This window comes from Hyperolius riggenbachi, chromosome 1 (genome assembly GCF_040937935.1).
Source record: "Hyperolius riggenbachi isolate aHypRig1 chromosome 1, aHypRig1.pri, whole genome shotgun sequence".
NCBI lineage: Eukaryota > Metazoa > Chordata > Amphibia > Anura > Hyperoliidae > Hyperolius > Hyperolius riggenbachi.
Window position 1 is genome coordinate 180,186,126 of NC_090646.1, and position 17,894 is coordinate 180,204,019.

The window sequence follows — 17,894 nt, forward strand, 5'->3', positions numbered from 1 at the left end:
TATATCTTATCTAAAGTTTAGATCGTTTACACAGTAAATCTAGCTGCAAACAGCTTCAACAGTATATGATTATTTATTCCTGTGATCAAATGAGAGCAGCTATATTCTGCTTGTCATCATTACACAGGCAAGCTGCTCTACATCTTCAACCCTCAGCCTGTGAAAACTCCATTCCCCTCTTCTCCTCTCTCCTCTCCCTTGTCTCTAACATCTCTGCATGCTTCAGCAAAAGCCTCCTCCTCCCCAGGATGAGCTCCCATGAGCACATGCAGCATGGGACTCAGAATGCCGAAGCACTGGATGAGCTGGGGGCATGGAGACATTCATTTACACGCAATAAGGTAATAAATAAAATAAAAAAGGCATTTGGGGGAAGAATGCCCAATAAGCTATATGTAAGGGCAAGAAAAATGAATGCACCAAAAGTTTTGTCTCGGATCCACTGTAACTCCTAACCTTAACCCACCCCCATAACTCCTGACCTTGGGGAGGGGGTTAGGGTTAAACAAAAAAATCCAAAGGATCCGCACACTCTTGGATGAACCAAGTTCAATGTATTGATTCAAGCAAAGTGACAAATGCCATTCCGTATACCAACGATTTGTTTCGGGGCCCCGTTCAGTCCCCTTTGTCAAGGTAACAAACACAGAATGGTGGGGGTTAGGATGTGGGGGTTAGGGTTAAGGTTAGAAGTTAAGGAGATGGGATTAAGGGTTAGGCGTTAAAGAGGAGGGCAGAGGGGATAAGGTTAGGAATTAAGGGGGGTTTAAGGGTTAGGAGTTAAAGAGGAACTCCAGCCTAAACAAACATACTGTCATTAAGTTACATTAGTTAGGTTAATTAAAATAGATAGGTAATATAATCTCTTACCCACCCTGTTTTAAAAGAACAGGAAAGGTGTGTGATTTTATAAGGGCAGCCATCTTTTTGGTTGAAAGGAGGTGACAGGGAGCATGAGACACAGTTCCAACTGTCTTGTGTCCTGAGCACCTCTCCCAGTTGCTAGGCAACGTGAATAACAACATAGGAAATCCCATCATGCTCTGCACAGCATCATGTAAAAAAGGCCAGGATTTTTTTATTTGATGGGTGGAGCCTAGCTAAAAATGCAGCTAAAAATGATGCTTTGGTAAGAAAAACAAAGTTCTGATGCTCTGAAGCTGTTAAAGAAACACCGAGCCTTTTCAGTTCTGCTGGGTAGATTTTTAGTCCGGAGGTTCACTTTAAGGAGGGGGGCTTAAGTGTTAGGGTTAAGGTTAGGCATTAAGGAGGAGAGCAAAGTTAAGGTTAGGGGTTAAGGTTAAGAAGGGGGAGGTTAAGGGTTAGGAGTTAAGGAGGGGGAAGGTAAAGGTTAGGAGTTGAGGAGGAGGTGAGGGGGTAGAGTTAGAGGTTAAGGAGGAGGAGGTTAAGGGTTAGACGTTAAGGTTAGGGGTTAAGGGGGAGGTTAAGGGTTAGGGTAAGGAGGAGGGAGGTTAAGGTTAGCAGTTAAGGAGGGGAAGGGGGGAAGTTAAGGGTTAAGGTTAGGAGTTAAAGAGGGGGAAGGTGAAGGGTTCAGATTAGGGGTTAAAGGGGGGTTAAGGGTTACTAATCTTACTAAACTATTTTTTCCTGTTACTTTACTTATGTACTGTAATTTATTATGTACGTAAATGTGTTCATTCTGCACAGCCACAGCACCTCCATTGAAAGAGATTCCAGGCTGTAATCTGAGACACTGATGCTGAAAGGATTGAAACATTGTATACACTTGGTGAAGCTGAAGGGATTGAAACATATTGGCTATCATTCATAAAGCATTCCCGCATGCGGAAATGCGTAATACCGCTGACTTTACCGACCACCGAGCAAGTTCTGCATTCATAAAGCCTCTTTCCGCATGCGGAGCTGACATTCCCGTGCAGAGTGACAACGTACCGCCTTGTGCGGCTTTGATACGCAGTTATCCAGAAAAAGTAGCAAAAGGTTCATTCATAAACATTTCCGCATAGCGGTATGCGGAAGGGGATTACCGATCCCCTGGATGTAGCGGGAAGCTTGCGGAGTACATGTAAGTGAATGGGACGGACCTCCCACACATCAGCAGAGAGAGCACCGCATGGAGGGACTCGACCAGCTTTTCTGTTTCCGCATGCCTACCGCCCGCCTGCCGACACCATGCTCCAGAAAACCTCCGCACTGCTACCGCCCCAGGCACAAAGTTTATGAATTACCACCCAGAAGGCACAACTACCGACGGCGGTATTCTCCCGCACAGGTTCCCCTTACCGACAGCCTGTTCATGAATGATAGCCATTGTATACTAGTACTACACTTTTCCTGAGTGTGTAACTGCCTGGAAGGCATATAGGTATGTACAAAAAAAAAAGATTAACAATAAATAAAAAGGTACACACACACACACACACACACACACACACACACACACACACACACACACACACACAGTACTTCCTCTGATTATTATTATTACTTACATAGCACCAATCTTCCATTGCGCTCTACATAGTAACCAAGGCCGGTTCTAGACTTTTTGCTGCCTGAGGCAAACTTGTGAGGATGCCCACTCACATTTAGAATGATCGTACAGCACTCATTGCTTCATTTAATGTTCTCACATGAAATGTTGCAGCTCAACATAATAGCACACTGGCGGCCTGAGAGTCTATGACAAGCAAACTGCTCACCCTCACACACTCCATTCCTCCTCAGTCAGGACAGCAGTGCCACATCCTTCCTTCTGCTGTGCAAGTCAAATGAAACACTGCTGCCTCCTCACCCTCACTCACTGTCAAACTCCTCACACAGCACAACAAGCTGCATTTCCCCAATGATGACCTCTTCACCTCACTCTCCAACTCTGCATGCTGTTAGTGTAAACACAGTACAAACATGCTGCCCCTGCAATCTCTGCGCCTGATGCAAATATTTCACCTTGCTTCATGAGAGAACCTGTTCCGACGAAATCTCTACCCGTCGAATGAGCCTACACTCACAATCAAACGTATAGCAGGAGGGTTAAGGGTTAGGGTTAGGGGAGGGGATAGTAAAGTCTATGGGATGTAAGTTACTTGGATGTGTGTTAGTAACTGAATATGGATACTATACAAACTTTTTGTTTTTAATTAATTATAAATACAAATACCATTCAGGTTTTTTTATATATGATTTATAACTCCCTATCTAAAACATATTATTACTGTTATGAATTATCTGCAATAAGTTTAAAGAAACCCCTAAGTTCAAAGATTAAGAACTTAGCAGAAACATGCCCTTTCATTCATTCCACACCACGTTGACAACCCATCAAGGATACACAGCTGCACGTACTCCTCCCAGCCGCAGGTGTCGCTGTAAGAAAACTCTCACAAGTGCTTCCCTCCAGCTCTATTATCCTGTGGCTGTTCCGGGTTTCTGATGTCCCATCCGGTGCGAGTTGTGTGGATTTAGCGGCGATTCTCGGTTAGCGGCTCGCGTGGAGGTGTGCCGGGATGTCTCAGCGGGAATGGGGCGCAGTGGAGGTGAGCAGCTGCAGCCTCTGTACATTGCTATATATGTGATCAGTGCTGTGCTCTGTATGGTGTGTGCAGATCTGTCCTCCCCATGCATGTCTGCCTACACAGCACAGTGCACTTAGCAATGCACTGTATTATCCAGTGTGTACTTATCAGTTCCTGGTGCCAGACAACTACTGACAATCCTGGTCATCGCATCCCTCGTTCGTTCAGACTGCCACGTGTTGTTTGCAAATCCAAGAAGGAGCCATGTGACTGTTGCCTCTATTTCATCCCTTTTTCAATCAAAAGTTTCGGTGGATCAGTGTGACACTGTCAAGGGCCACTTTATTTGTTATTTCGTAGTGTTGTCATTTTTTGTAGCACTGTGCAGAGTACATAGTCTTGTCACTTAACTGTCCCTCAGAGGGGCTCACAATTCAATCCCTACCATAGTCAAATATGTCTATGTATGTATCAGGAAGTCAGGGGCAAACGCAGGATTTTTAAGGGGGGGGGGGGTTCCTGAAAGGTCCAGAAGCACGTATGTCCCCGAGTGCTTCCGAATACAGGTGGCTCCATACTGTCCATGTACAAAAGTGCGCTGCCGTATTACGGAGCTGCCTATCTTTGGAAGTACTCAAGGACACAAGTGTTTCTGAGGGCTTCTGGTAGCAGCAAATTTGAACGGGGTACAGCGCTGGAACAACTCCCCGAGAGAGGAACAGGAGATTTAGTTTGGACAATTCAGTGGAATATGCTACATAGTGTCACATAGCGCAAGCGATACCCATATGATGCAGGGATATATGCATCTGCGGAAGATGGCGGCGCTATAGAAATACTAAATAATATTATTTTGCCTCACCAGGATTGCACTTTTATTTAGCTTTCCTGTATGACAAGAACACACAGCCAGCACTAGGGGAAGAGGGAAACAAAGGTGAATGAGGGAGGGCTGGTGCACACCAAGAGGGCTTCTGAGCGTTTTTCAAATCAACAGTGATTTGAAAAGCGATTGGCTAATGTTACCCTATGTGGGTGTTCCCACAGCAGCGTTGTGATTTTTTCAAAATCGCAGGTATACTGCATGTAGCATGTTTTTGAGCAATTCATTCAAAAATCGCTCTGAAAATCACTTCACAAAATCACACTCACAAATTGCTAGCGATTGCTATTGTCATTTTGGCGTGCACTAGCCCAGAGAGAGGAGTGGAGAAATTGAGAATAGCCTGAGATGGAGCAGAGAACTTATCTGTATTGCAGTCCCACATCACACAGGCTACTTGCCTGTAATCGGACTCCTGTCCCTGTCAGTCTCTCACACAAGTCAGAAAGAAGCCCTCCTGGAGTCTAGGGACTGTCAAAAACTTTTCAGCTTGTTAAACACCTTACCCACACATGCAGTCATTATAACAATGGGGAGAGACCAGACAGATGTTTGCCCACAGACCCTGAGTCCAGGCAAGCTCTGCATCATGCTGTGCATATTTACCAGCTTGCCTGCACTCTAATTTCATCATGTCTGACACTTCTGTGCTGTGGAGAGTCCAGGACTCCATAATCAACATTCTCTCACTGCAGGCTGCATCTTCTTGTGAGGGAAGCTGGGCTGCCTCTCTCAATCTATTAGCTGGATGGAGGCACCAGAAGTAAGAAGGGAGGGAGAATGAGGCTGTTTATATTATGCGGGCTTCCCTGGCTGAATACACAGCTCAGTGCAGGGGGGAGGTTCCAGACACCCGGAATAGCCCCCTCAGTTCGCCAGTGGAAGTGTATGCATTGTAGTCTAGGGCCAATTTTGGGGGGAAGCCAAATAACTTACCTTTATGTTTTTGGGATGTGGGAGGAAACAGGAGTGCCCAGAGGAAACCCAGACAGACATGGGGAGAACATACAAACTCCATGCAGATAATGCCCTGGTTGTGATTAGATCTAGGGACCCAGTGCTGCAAGGTGAGAGAGCTCACCACTACGCCACTGTGCTTCCCATTTAACTATTAACATTTTATATTGACGAAACAAAAGTTTGCCTTCTTAAAGGTGTGTGTGTGTGTGTGTGTGTATGTATGTATGTATGTATGTATGTATGTATAAACAAATACTTACCATTCCTCCTGTTCCCCTCCATCACTTGCCATTCTCCTACAATCAGGCACATTATTCTGTCTGACTCCAAACCTGGACATACTGCGCTGCTCAGTATGTTCCTTCTGTTCCCTTGTGGCTATGCAGTGATGTAACAGGACAGAATGGAATGGAAGGCACAATAAGTATTAGTTTATACCCCCCTACCCACTGCACCTTCCCTTTTGGTATCCTTTAAAATAGAAGGTATTTGTGATAATTCGGATTGGAGTGAGCGCGTCTCCCACGATGCATCACTGCTAAATATGCAAATAAGCCACACCTCTAGAACCACTGAAATGCAATGATGTGTTAGCTTGAAAAAGATGTGACGAATGACCGGCACCATCCGTATTCTTTGCTCTTTTATTGCATAAGTAGATCAAACATAGCCATCAGCAACGTTTCGGAGGAACACCTCCTTTGTCAAGCAAGGCATAGTATAAATACATGGTTCAATCGTATCATTTATATACTCACATGTCTGGGCGAGCGGCCTATCAAGTGCAGTAACACTACTGCCCAATCACATATGTCCATATTACAATCGGACCTGATGGGGAACTCTATGTCCGCTCGTCCATTGGACGCTAAATCTTTCCCCTCTCTCCCCACGTCTCCATGCAGGGACCGTCTCCGCTACCCAGCGCATGCGCAATGACACTCGTGCGGCGTCACCCCGGCCCGCCCAAGGCGGACCTGACGGGGAACCGCATCGAGTGACGTGGTACGCAGGCGGCAGTTATGCATATACGCCTCCATCATTGCGCAATCAGTGAGATCGGTTCCGGGCACAGAAACTCCGCCCCAAAAGGCCGAGTCCTGCGTCCAGCCGCTCCCACCTCGTTGTTACTAGGGCGATGGATATGCAGAGACGCCACCCACACTAGGAAGTACGTCTGTGTATACAGTGACATAAGTTGTTACTAGAAAGAACAAATGTGTATCTATAAGGACAGATTAATATACAGGGAGATTTATAACAAGAAGAGGATTAAAATAGAAGCCTGTAAATAATTAACAAATAATAACCTAAGGAAAAAAATAATAAAAATAAGATAAAGATGAATGTTTCGGATTGGTTGATCCTCATCAGTGCATGCCATGGATTAATGTGGCTCTGTTTTGTTTTAAAGGACTTCTGAGGCCACAAATGTGAAAAAGTTAAATACCATTTCATAATCTAGATCCATGGAGGACGTCATCCGCTCTCTGCCGTTCATTCCGCCATGGCTCCCGCTATAATACTGGCCCCAGTCGGATCCTGACCCCTCTGAACGAGTCGGGTTCTCATTCCCCCGCAATATGGCCGCCGCAGATTGCCGCGGCTGCGCAGTCCGCATAGACGCGATTGCGGCTGCACAGCTCTAGGGCCTCCTCCCGCCGCGTCATCAATATGCGTGCATGCATCGGGAGGAGGCCCTAGAACTGCGCAGCCGCAATCGCGTCTAAGCGTACTGCGCAGTCGCGGCAATCTGTGGCAGCCATATTGAGGGGAGAATTATAACCCGGCCAGTTCGGAGGGGTCGGGACCCGACCGGGGCTGGTATTACTGCGGGAGCCATGGCGGAATGAACGGGAGGGCAGGGATGGCGTCTTTCATGGATCTGGATTATGAAAAGGTATTTAACTTTTTTCAGACCTGTGGCCTCGGAAGTCCTTTAACATTTTAGCCAGAAGGCTTTTTGGTCCTTAGTAGCCTCATAGGCCTAGTGCACACCGGAGCGTTTCCGCTGCTGTTTGCGATCTGCTTGCGGGTGCGGATCTGCTAGGGTAATGTATTTCAATGGGCTGGTGCACACCAGAGCAGGAGGCGTTTTGCAGAAACGCATACTCCCGGGCTGCTGCAGATTTTGGATTGCGGATGCGTTTCTGCCTCAATGTTAAGTATAGGACAACCGCAAACCGCTCTGAAAAACGGCACTTCAGAGCGGTTAGCCAGGCGTTTTTTGTTACAGTAGCTGTTCAGTAACAGCTTTACTGTAACAATACATGAAATCTACTTAGACAAAACCGCAAAACGCTAGCTGAAACGCTGCAGAAAAATAAGAAAAAGCGTTTCAAAATCTGCTAGCATTTTGCGGATCTGCTAACGGGTTTTGGTGTGCACCAGGCCATACAGACTCCTAGGAGTTCGGGTTCACCATGAGCTTGCTGGGTAGTCTGTAATATTGATGAAGAGGCAGTTTTACTGTAAAAATGTGAGATAAACGTATGAATACCTTACCTATCCTACTTAGAACATGCCTATTTTCCTGTTTACTTGCATTTTATTGCACAGATTAATTCAGTGCTTTATCTCTGCAGTTCTCCTGGAGACTGGTCGGAAGTCATAAAACATCTTTGTGGCTCTGTAAACAGTTATAGCAGGACAGTGATGGAAAGTCCAGTAGGTTATTAGGGATGGTCAATGAGATGCAAATCCATCTTGATGCAGAATTATGCAGAATTTTTATGCTAGATGATGCAGCTTTAAAATGGACCGGTAAGATATAGCTGAGGAGGGATTTGACTGATTTGTGTTCAAGCTGCATACATTTTTTATTTTCAGCTAAGAATTATCTGAATCTTATTGACCATCTCTGTATGACATCATTTCTCCGTGTGGAATTTAAGTAATGTCAGCCATATCAATGTAACATTAAGGCTACTTTCCCACCAAGACGTTGCGTTTTAGGGGACGTTATGGTCGCATAACGTGCCCCTAACGCAACGCATGGTGGTGTTGAAGTTGGACGTCAGATTGAGCTGCGTTATGCAGCTCTCAAAGCAGCTGCTCCAGGTTAGTGATAGGAAGTCCGGATCTTTTTAAGGGTTCGGATCATTTGAATCGGATCATTGAAAAGATCCGGATCTTTGAACCGAATCATTTGAATCATTTTACTAGGGAAGCAGACTGGGTGAAATGACTAGCAGGACAGGACTTTCCCTGCACTGTACATTCTGTATGTTCCTGTCTCTTCCAGACAGACATCCACTGTGACCCGAATCTTTCATTGTGATGATCCGGATGATTCGACTCACAAAAAAGATCTGGATCAAATGAACGATTCGTTCATGATCCGGACAACACTACGAGTCCCACCACGAGTCACCACAGTGCAGTGAATATTAATTAGCCATGTGGCTGGCTGCGGAGAAGGAGGGGGGAGACCTCCTCCTCCAACATTACTGAGCATGTGCAAACAGTCTAACATGGCTTAGCCCAGTATAACGTACAGCATGCAGCACTTTGTTTAAATGTGCTGCGTTACTATGTAACGCAACGTGTGCACTGTGAACAGCACATTGATTTTACAGTGCTGTGAGTTAGTTTGCGTTACTGGCTGCTGTAACGTGGGACTTTAACGTCCCACTGTGAAACCAGGGGAAAGGGACTCTGATCAGTGTGGGGAAAAAAAGGAAATCTGGACTTACCTAGGGACTCCTCCAGCCCCCATAGCCTGCAAGGTTCCCCGGCATCCTCTTGCTCCCTTCTGTGGTCCCGCTGGCAGCTCCCGTAATCCGGCGACTTTGGCTGAATTTGCGCATGCATGCCCCCGACACGTCCTTACGCCTGTTGTCATAAGTGTCCTGTGCCCCCTGCTCAGGGTCCCCTTAAAGGACAAAGGGATGTGGAGGCTGCCCAAGCCGCTGTCAAATAGGTCCAGAGGGGCTCAGTGCTAGAACGGAGAGCTCAAGGGGAGAGTACATTTGAAATCGGCGCCAGTAGACTTGGGCACAGGATACAGCCAGTATAAGGCTCCTCCTGCTTCTGCACAAGTCTGGACCGTTTTAATTACTATTCCCCCTCCAGGCCGCCATGGATGGTAGGGAATGAAATAATTCGGCTTCCAGCTATTGCTGGAGGCCGAATTATTGGGATTTTTTTTAAGCAACCTCGGCTCCGTCCTCTGGCGGCACCGACGTTACTCACTGAGCGCCGCTATAGACTGATTCCTATTATAGTCTATGGCGGCGCCGAAAAGCACTGCTCAGCAAGGGGATGGAGGAAGCCTTTTGATTATCCCTGTACTGAGGTATCTAACTTACCCCCAAAATGTTCCTTAAAGCTAATGGGAGTCTTTAAAAAAAAAAAAGAAACCAGATGCTTACCTAAAGAGAGGGAAGGCTCTGGGTCCTAATGAGCCTTTCGTCTCCAGGTGTCTTCGTTGCAGTGGCAGCCCCTGTGTTTGAATCCCACTCTTTGGGGGACTTTGGAATTCTTCTGAGCCGAGTCTTGCGAAGACAGGCGGCTCCATGCTGCGCATGTGCGAGCACACGAGAGAGGGCGCTCATGCGTGCGCACTATGGAGTGGCCCGACGATTTCAAAGCCTCCCTTCGGTGGCAGAGAGAGCAGTATTTTACTAATCTAGTCAGATACTGCTACAGGGGAGCCAGTGCTGGAACAGAATGTGTGATATGAAGAATCCCTCATTCTCCTGCTGAGTACCTGCACATTACTCTTACATGTACCCACAGTTAGACTGTCTAGGGCAGTGGTCTTCAAACTGAGCCTTTTTTTTACCGGCCCACACACACCAAATGTATTATTCATAGATGTGGCCAGCTGCATCTTTAAATATTAGTGGCCCGTATATAGAATAGCAGTGCTGGCTCCACCCTTGCACATGGAAACCAGGAAGCAGCCATTCGCTGGCTTCCAATCAAATTCCACATCGGGTGACACTGCAGTCCAATTGACTGCAGGTTGTCACCTGGGTATGCTCCACTGTCTAGCGCACAAAGACTTCTTTGGGCACTGCGTGAATGAATGACTGCCGCTGGGAGTTCTCTTCTGGGCATGGTCGGTGTGGGGGTGAAGGGGGGTTGGGGCTAAAAGTAATGTAATGATGCAATGTAAAGGCAATGTGTGTGTGTGTGTGCATGTGTAGGGGTGAATAATTTGCAGTTCATGCGATTTGCCATATTTTGGTCAATACTGTGCAGGAATGTTATGGTTACTTTGCGGAGGGGAAATGGAGGGTTGCACTGCATATGTTTCTACAGAAATCGTGTGGGTATGAGATTGTGCTGCAGGCTTTTGCATGTCATTGGGTGACATTATGGCTGACAAATGACTTGCTATGTTAGGGTCACGATAGCTGTACTTGCTGTTTTGGAGGGCATACTGTTTGCACATGCCTTGTTGGGGGCATAACTGCACTTGCTGAGTTGAGGGGAATACTGTCTGCACATGCTGTGTTGGGGGCATAATAACTGCACTAGCTGAGTTGGGGGCATACTGTCTGCACTTGCTGAATTGGTGCCATAATAACCAGGGCTGTAGAGTCGGAGTCGAGGAGTCGGGGCAATTTTGGGCACCCGTAGTTGGAGTCGGAGTCATGGTTTCAGAAACTGGGGAGTCGGAGTCGCATGATTTTTGTACAAAATCCACAGCCCTGTTAAGTATTAGACTAAGGAGTCGGAGTCTGAGCAATTTTGGGTACCCGGAGTCGGAGTTGGAGTCGTGGTTTCAGAAACTGAGGAGTCGGAGTCGGAAGATTTTTGTACCGGCTCCACAGCCCTGATAATAACTGCACTTGCTGAGTTGGTGCCATAATAACTGCACTTGCTGAGTTCAGGGTATACTGTCTGCACATGCTGTGTTGGGGGCATAATAACTGCACTAGCTGAGTTCGGGGGCATAATAACTGCACTAGCTGAGTTCGTGGGCATAATAACTGCACTTGCTGAGTTGGGGGGGGGGGGGCATACTGTGGGCACATAACTGCACTTGTTGAATTGGGGGGCATACTGTCTGCACATACTGAGTTGGGGGCATAGTAACTGCACTTGCTGAGTTGGGGGGGGGGGCATACTGTCTGCACATGCTGTGTTGGTGGCATAACTGCACTTGCTGAGTTGGGGGCATAACATCTGTTCTGGTTAAAAGCGAGACATGAGGGCTGCCCACGTTAATAGGCGCTGTCTACAATACCTAGGCTCAATGTTATATTTTCTACATCATTTTATGTATACCCGGCCCCCCAGCAGTCTGAAGTATATTGACCCGGCCCTTGACTGAACAAGTTTGAAGGACCCCTGGCCTAGGGCCCGATTGGTGTTCTTTGTTCCTTTCTGCACCCTCTACAAGTACTTCTACCTAGGGCTAGTTTTCAATTTTGTTCAACAGCTACTCAACAGCATGTTTACAGGTAGTTAAAATGTATCTCTGGTAGGCCTGAAAGATAAATCGAATTTAAATCGAAAGCGTGATCACCAAGCTCACAATTTCTGAATCGTCAAAGTGGCAATTTCTGCAATTACTTTATTTCCAAATTGGGAAGTTTGAAGAAGCAGCTTCAAACTTCCCCTAAGTCCTGGCACGTCCGGCTTGCAGCATCGGCAGTGTTGGAAATACCTTCTGACAGGATTTGAATACTTTCTGTCCTCTCTCGCCGCGCCATCTCTTGACTCTGCCGTCACATGACATACAGGAAGTATGCCATGCATCAGATCATGCAGGAGGTGAAGTAGATAGACTGGCATCGCTGGACTCGTGCTGGAAGGTATGTCCAGTACTGCTGCAGCTTGGGGGAAAGGGGACACAGAGAGACCCAGAAGGTGCACAAAGAGAGAGGGGGACAGAGAGGCACAGATGGGGAGCAAAGCTTTATTTGAAGGAAAGAGATCGCTCAATTCAATTTTTTCCTAAAATCGTTCAGGCCCAATCTCTGGTGTACATAAAAAGCAGAGAGGTACGCCAACACGTAAAAGTTAGAATGTTTTAACACATTGGCCTCAATTCACTAAGATCATGCAGGAGATAAGGCAAGAGAAGACTTAAGGTGGCCATACATCTAGCGATTTTGCTGTACGATCGACCATTCGTTCAATCATTTTATAGAATCGAGAGGGAATTGTGTGTTCCAAAATTCCCAATCAATGAAAAGTGGCTGATTTCATGTCGAATCGACCAGCTTAGTCAATCAAGCAGGATGCAAGATATCGGGCGATCGCGCAGGAATTGGCTACTGCTCATATGTCATTCGATCGGCTCTAAATAGATTATTGCATTCAGAGCATGGAGACACAACATTGGTCAGATCAAATGTGAAGGTGAATCGCATAGGATGTCGTTTGTTAAAAAATAAAAGAAAGCTGCAGTCAACTGAAGTGACAGGACAGCACTGTGTACTGCCTTTTCCTGCTTTTCATATTGGCTCCAGAGCAAGTTACAAGCTAGTTGTCTGTTTTTACCTCTGATAAGCCCATATGAGACATCTCCTCCACTATGCTGCCCCAGTAAACAGAGGCTAGAGTCTTGGCAGTTGCAGCCTGCGGCATCTGTTCTTTGATTTACAGAAAAGGGATTTTTCGCCAGTAGTTTTATTTTCCTTGGGAGGAAAGCAAAACGCGGTATCGACTTTATGGGCCTGAAATTTTGCTTTAAAGTAATTAGTACTTTAAAGAGCAGGTGAACATATGAAGTAAAGTTCACGTATTCTTTATCCTTGTCTTGCTGCGTAGAAAGATTACCTTATGGCAGCCACTGCTCCTTCACCGCAGCAACCTAAACTTCAAAACAGCTGAACCTAAACTCATCATAGCAATGATCTATAAGCGGGAAATAATTCCAAGTTGGTTCAGAATTAAGCAAATGTATGTAGCTTGGAAATGCAGTTTAAAGCGCAGTTCATGCTTCCATTTGCCAGCCACTGAGCACCATCCAGCTGAAATGTAATTCAGCTTAATGGCAGCATTTGTAATCCCACCTGTGTCAGTGTTTGACACGCAGTGCTGTTACCCAGGGGTAAAAATAACTCCAAACCAACTGTTGCACCTGAGGGCAGCTGGGGCCAGGCTTAGATGTGACCCAGTGTGCTGCACACCTCACCACCCTTGTTGAGCACTCACCAGTGCCTTGCTAGTGCACAGGGGCAGCTGACAGGTGGTGTATTCACCGCCTTCAGCCTCCCTTGTGAGAAAGGCTGTAGCCTTCAGTGAGGGCTGGTGCACACCAGAGCGGTTCTGCGCGTTTCTTAAAATGCTTGCAGGGGGAAAACCGCTTGGCTAATGAAAGTGAATGGGACGGTGCACACCAGAGCGGCTCGTTATTCCCGAACGCAAACTCCCGGGCTGCAGCATTTTTTGGATTTCTGAGGCATTTCTGCCTTTAATGTTAAGTATAGGAAAAACACAAAACGCTCTGAAAAACGCCAGATTAGAGCGGTTTTCCAGGCGTTTTTGTTACAGAAGCTGTTAAGTAACAGTTTTACTGTAACAATATATGAAATCTGCTACACAAAAATGCTCCCAAAAACGCTAGGCGTGTTTAGAAAACGTCTCTAAACATGCCTAGAATCGCTCTCAAATCTGCTCCAAAAACCTCTAGCATTTTGAGGATCTACTAGAGGTTTTTGGTGTGCACTGAGCGTTAAAGTGGACCTGAATGCAGAGCTTCCTCTCTGCTGTAAAAGATAAGCAACAATATAATAACCTTTAAATAAAAACATTTTTGTTACAGCTGATACAAATCCTGCAATAAATTTGCATTTTCTACTTCCTGCTTTTTATGGAAGCAGACATAAGGTTAACATCCTGTATTTACAAATTATCTGCTCTGCCAAGGCAGCCAGCTGACACATCTGAGAGATCAAATTACAACTTGTGATTAGTCACGGATCAGGTGGAATTAGACAGGCTGAACTCTAGATACATGCAAGGTGGATGTCTTTGTTTTCCTTCTGTCCTGCGCAAGAGTTAAGGTTCACTTTAATAATAAAAAAAGTTATGGCAGTTCAGCAGGGATGGTCAGTGGCGTGGAAATTCAGAGATGACATGCCCCTGTTGAATATAAGGTAAAAAGCGATTTTTAATCTCGCTTCAGTCTCTTTAATTTCATACATTTTCAAGCTACATGAGTTTTCATAAAAATTTGCAATAACCTGTAGCAACTGAATTATTTGCATTGCTTTGTGCATCCTTAGGATTTTATTGCAAAATGCCTTGTGCACTGATGACATTGGTTCTTGTAGCAAAGGTCACTTTTTATATCAACTTAAAGGGATCCTGAACAGTACTTTAAATCAAAATTTCACTTACCTGGGGATTCTTCCAGACCACTGTAGGCCGCGAGGTCCCCGGCGTCCCGCTGGCGGTTTCGTTACCGGCAACACCCCGGGACGGGTGCTTCGTGGATCTGGCCTCTTGGCATCATCACGCCGGCCACTACACGTCATCACGCCGGCGGGACAGTCCTGCGCATGCGCGGTTTTCTAACTCTGAACCGTGCATGCGCAGGACTGTCACGCCGTCCGCCGTGATGACATGTAGCGGCATGATGATGCCAAGCATCCAGATCCAGGAAGTGTCGGCCCGGCTGTCGCCGGTAACGGAGCCACCAACAGCAGGACGCCGGGGGACCTCGCAGCCTACGGTGGGCTGGAGGAAGCCCCAGGTAAGTGAAATTTTGGTACTTATCCGTTAGCTGGGCTCATCCGGCAGGTGGCGACAAAACTCCACCAGAGTTACATCTTTCCCTACTGTCCATGTCGGCCTGGAGGGGGATAGTAATTAGCGCCACCTGCAGGATGCGCCCGGCTAACGGATAAGTACCAAAATTTTTGAATTAACCACTTCACCACTGAGGGGGTTTACCCCCTGACCACCAGAGCAATTTTCACCTTTCAGCGCTCCTTCCATTCATTCATCTATAACTTTATCATTACTTATCACAATTAAACGATCTATATCACTAATTAGGCTTTCTTTAGGTGGGACATTATGCCAAGAATTATTTTATTCTAAATGTGTTTTAATGGGAAAATAGGAAAAATTTGGGAAAAAAATTTAATTATTTTTCAGTTTTCGGCCATTATAGTTTTTAATTAATGCATGCTACTGTAATTAAAACCCATGAAATGTATTTGCCCTTTTGTCCCGGTTATAAAACCGTTTACATTATGTCCCTATCACAATGTTTGGCGCCAATATTTTATTTGGAAATAAAGGTGCATTTTTTTTCAGTTTTGCGTCCATCCCTAATTACAAGCCCATAGTTTATAAAGTAACAGTGTTGTACCCTCCTGACATAAATATTTAAAAAGTTCAGTCCCCAAGGTAACTATGTATTTTTTTTTTATTGTACACTTTTTAATTTTTTTTAATTACAAAAAAAAAAAAAATTGGGAGTGTGGGAGGTAATGAGTTAATTTTTTGTGTAAAAGTAATTTATTTGTATGTGAAAAATGTGTAGGGTGTAGTTTTACTATTTGGCCACAAGATGGCCACAGTAACTTTGTTTTAATGCGACCTCCAAGCGTCCTTCCGGATGCTTGGAGGAAGTACTTGGAGGCTGGGTAAGTGTTTACTTTTCACAATGATCGCAGAGCAGCGGATCAATGCGGGGCTTAGATCAACGAACGGGAATGGATTTTCCCGTTCATTGATCTCCGAGCGGGCGGCGGCGTGTTTACTAGCGGCGGGCGGCGTGTTTACGAGCGGGAGCGCGGACAGCGGCGGGCGTCCCTGGGGGTTAAAGGATTGAAAAAGGGACGGAGAAATTTGTACGGGCGGGGGGAAAGTGGTTAAAGTACTGCTCCGGGTCTTTTCAAAGAGGCACTGTAACGGCATATAGTAAGTGCAGTGAATTATACAGGAGACCCACTTTTATGGTAATTTTTTCTGGTTTCAGCATCAGAAACACTTCCTACATTTATATGTTACTGTATATTGGTATCTAGCCCTGCCCTCCCAGTGATGCTTAGCCTAGGCTTAATAGCTATGCAGAATTTTACTCCCAGAGAATTTTGGGAGACCAGGCATTATTGTTTATTGGTTTCGGAATTCTCAGAAACAACAAACATTTCACAGAGCTGCATCTAAGGCCATGTATACACTTTCAACGGATGTCGCTCATTTGTGATCAGGACCTGATTCCCTTGGGTAACATCTCCGGGACGCACCGCACATACGCGTGTCAGCTGTATAGATGACTATGCACTGTGTTGCTATACAGGGGGGGGCAATGAGCATGTATGATGTCACGTGGCAGACATTGGAGCGCTGCGAACAATGGGTTTGGCGTCACTTGGGGTGAGTAGATCTGCCTGATGAATCGCTCATGAGTTAGGGGCTGCCGTGCACATGCCTGATTGTCGGATGAGGTTGTCATTTTCAGGCCGTCTCAGCTGACTTAAGTTGGGCGTCTATACGAGGCCTAACGGCACTAAATGTGTTGCCTCCTGTAATAAATTTCAGAATGTAAATTGGTGACAAGAAGGATTTTACAATTGGAAAACCCTGACTAAATAATCTATAAATTAATATTGTAAAAACTAAAACTATTTTATTGATTGATATTTTTACTACAGTTCCTCTATAAGGCTTTTCAGTTACTGTTAAGCATACTTTGTATGTACTTTATGCTTCACTGTATACATCGCACCACATGTATAATACGCAGTGCGACTTTTCTCCTCTGTTGCATTCCTGTTTTTTCAGGAAACACAAAACAACTCCACACTGCGAATGTTGCTTTAAATAAAATCGTGCCCAAAGCAAATGAGAAGACATAATACAAGTTTCCATCTAATGACTGCTCCATGTCTAACTACAGTGCGACTTTTATTTGAACTGAAATAGCTTTTCATGTGTATAGTGGCAAAGCATAAAATTAGTCCTAAGTTGGCAGGCATAAAATATCAACTCTAAATTATTAGCATCTTTTTTTTTTTTTTTAATAGTTTTTTTTTATTGGTTTTAATCATTAACAGCACATATGAATCAATTAATGTACAGATATTTAGTATATCTTCAAAAAGTGGCTAAAACTGAGTTACATTCCAATGTTAACAATAAATGATATGAGTTGTGTTTGAACAATCTATCAAACTATTAAACTACATAACCAAGATATGATAAGATAACAAAAGGGAGAGAGAGGATGTTACTCCTAGAACTGGTTGTTACAGGACAATCTAGTTTAACATCCTAATGGAGTATAGTAACCTATAGTGAGTGTGTGAGGGAGAGAGAGAGAGAGTGAGCGTGTGAGAGAGAGAGTGAGTAAAATTAAGTGTGAGAGTGAGGATGTGACAGAGTGTGAGGGAGTCAGTGTGTGTGTGTCAGTGAGAGTCAGAATGTGACCCTTACCTTACAGCTCCTCTTCTCCCCGCAGGCTTCCCTCTGGCAGCTCCTCTTCACCCCGCAGGCTTCCCACCGGCGGCTCCTCTGCTCCCCGCAGGCTTCTCTCCGGCGGCTCCTTTGCTCCCCGCTGGCTTCCCTCCGGTGGCTCCTCTGCTCCCCGCAGTGAGAGTGAAAGTAAATGTGAGAGTGAGTTTCAGTGTGAG

At 45.6% G+C, this 17,894-nt stretch overlaps 1 protein-coding gene across 1 annotated transcript in view; it reads left to right on the plus strand.

The window, feature by feature from the left end:
• The first annotated feature begins 3,405 nt into the window (after positions 1-3,405).
• PLRG1 (pleiotropic regulator 1) overlaps positions 3,406-17,894 on the plus strand; it is an 80,336-nt gene continuing 65,847 nt past the window's right edge. The window contains exon 1 of the mRNA XM_068269550.1: positions 3,406-3,518. Coding sequence (XP_068125651.1) covers positions 3,489-3,518 — 30 coding nt within the window. The 5' untranslated portion in view covers positions 3,406-3,488. The remainder of the gene's footprint in view (positions 3,519-17,894) is intronic.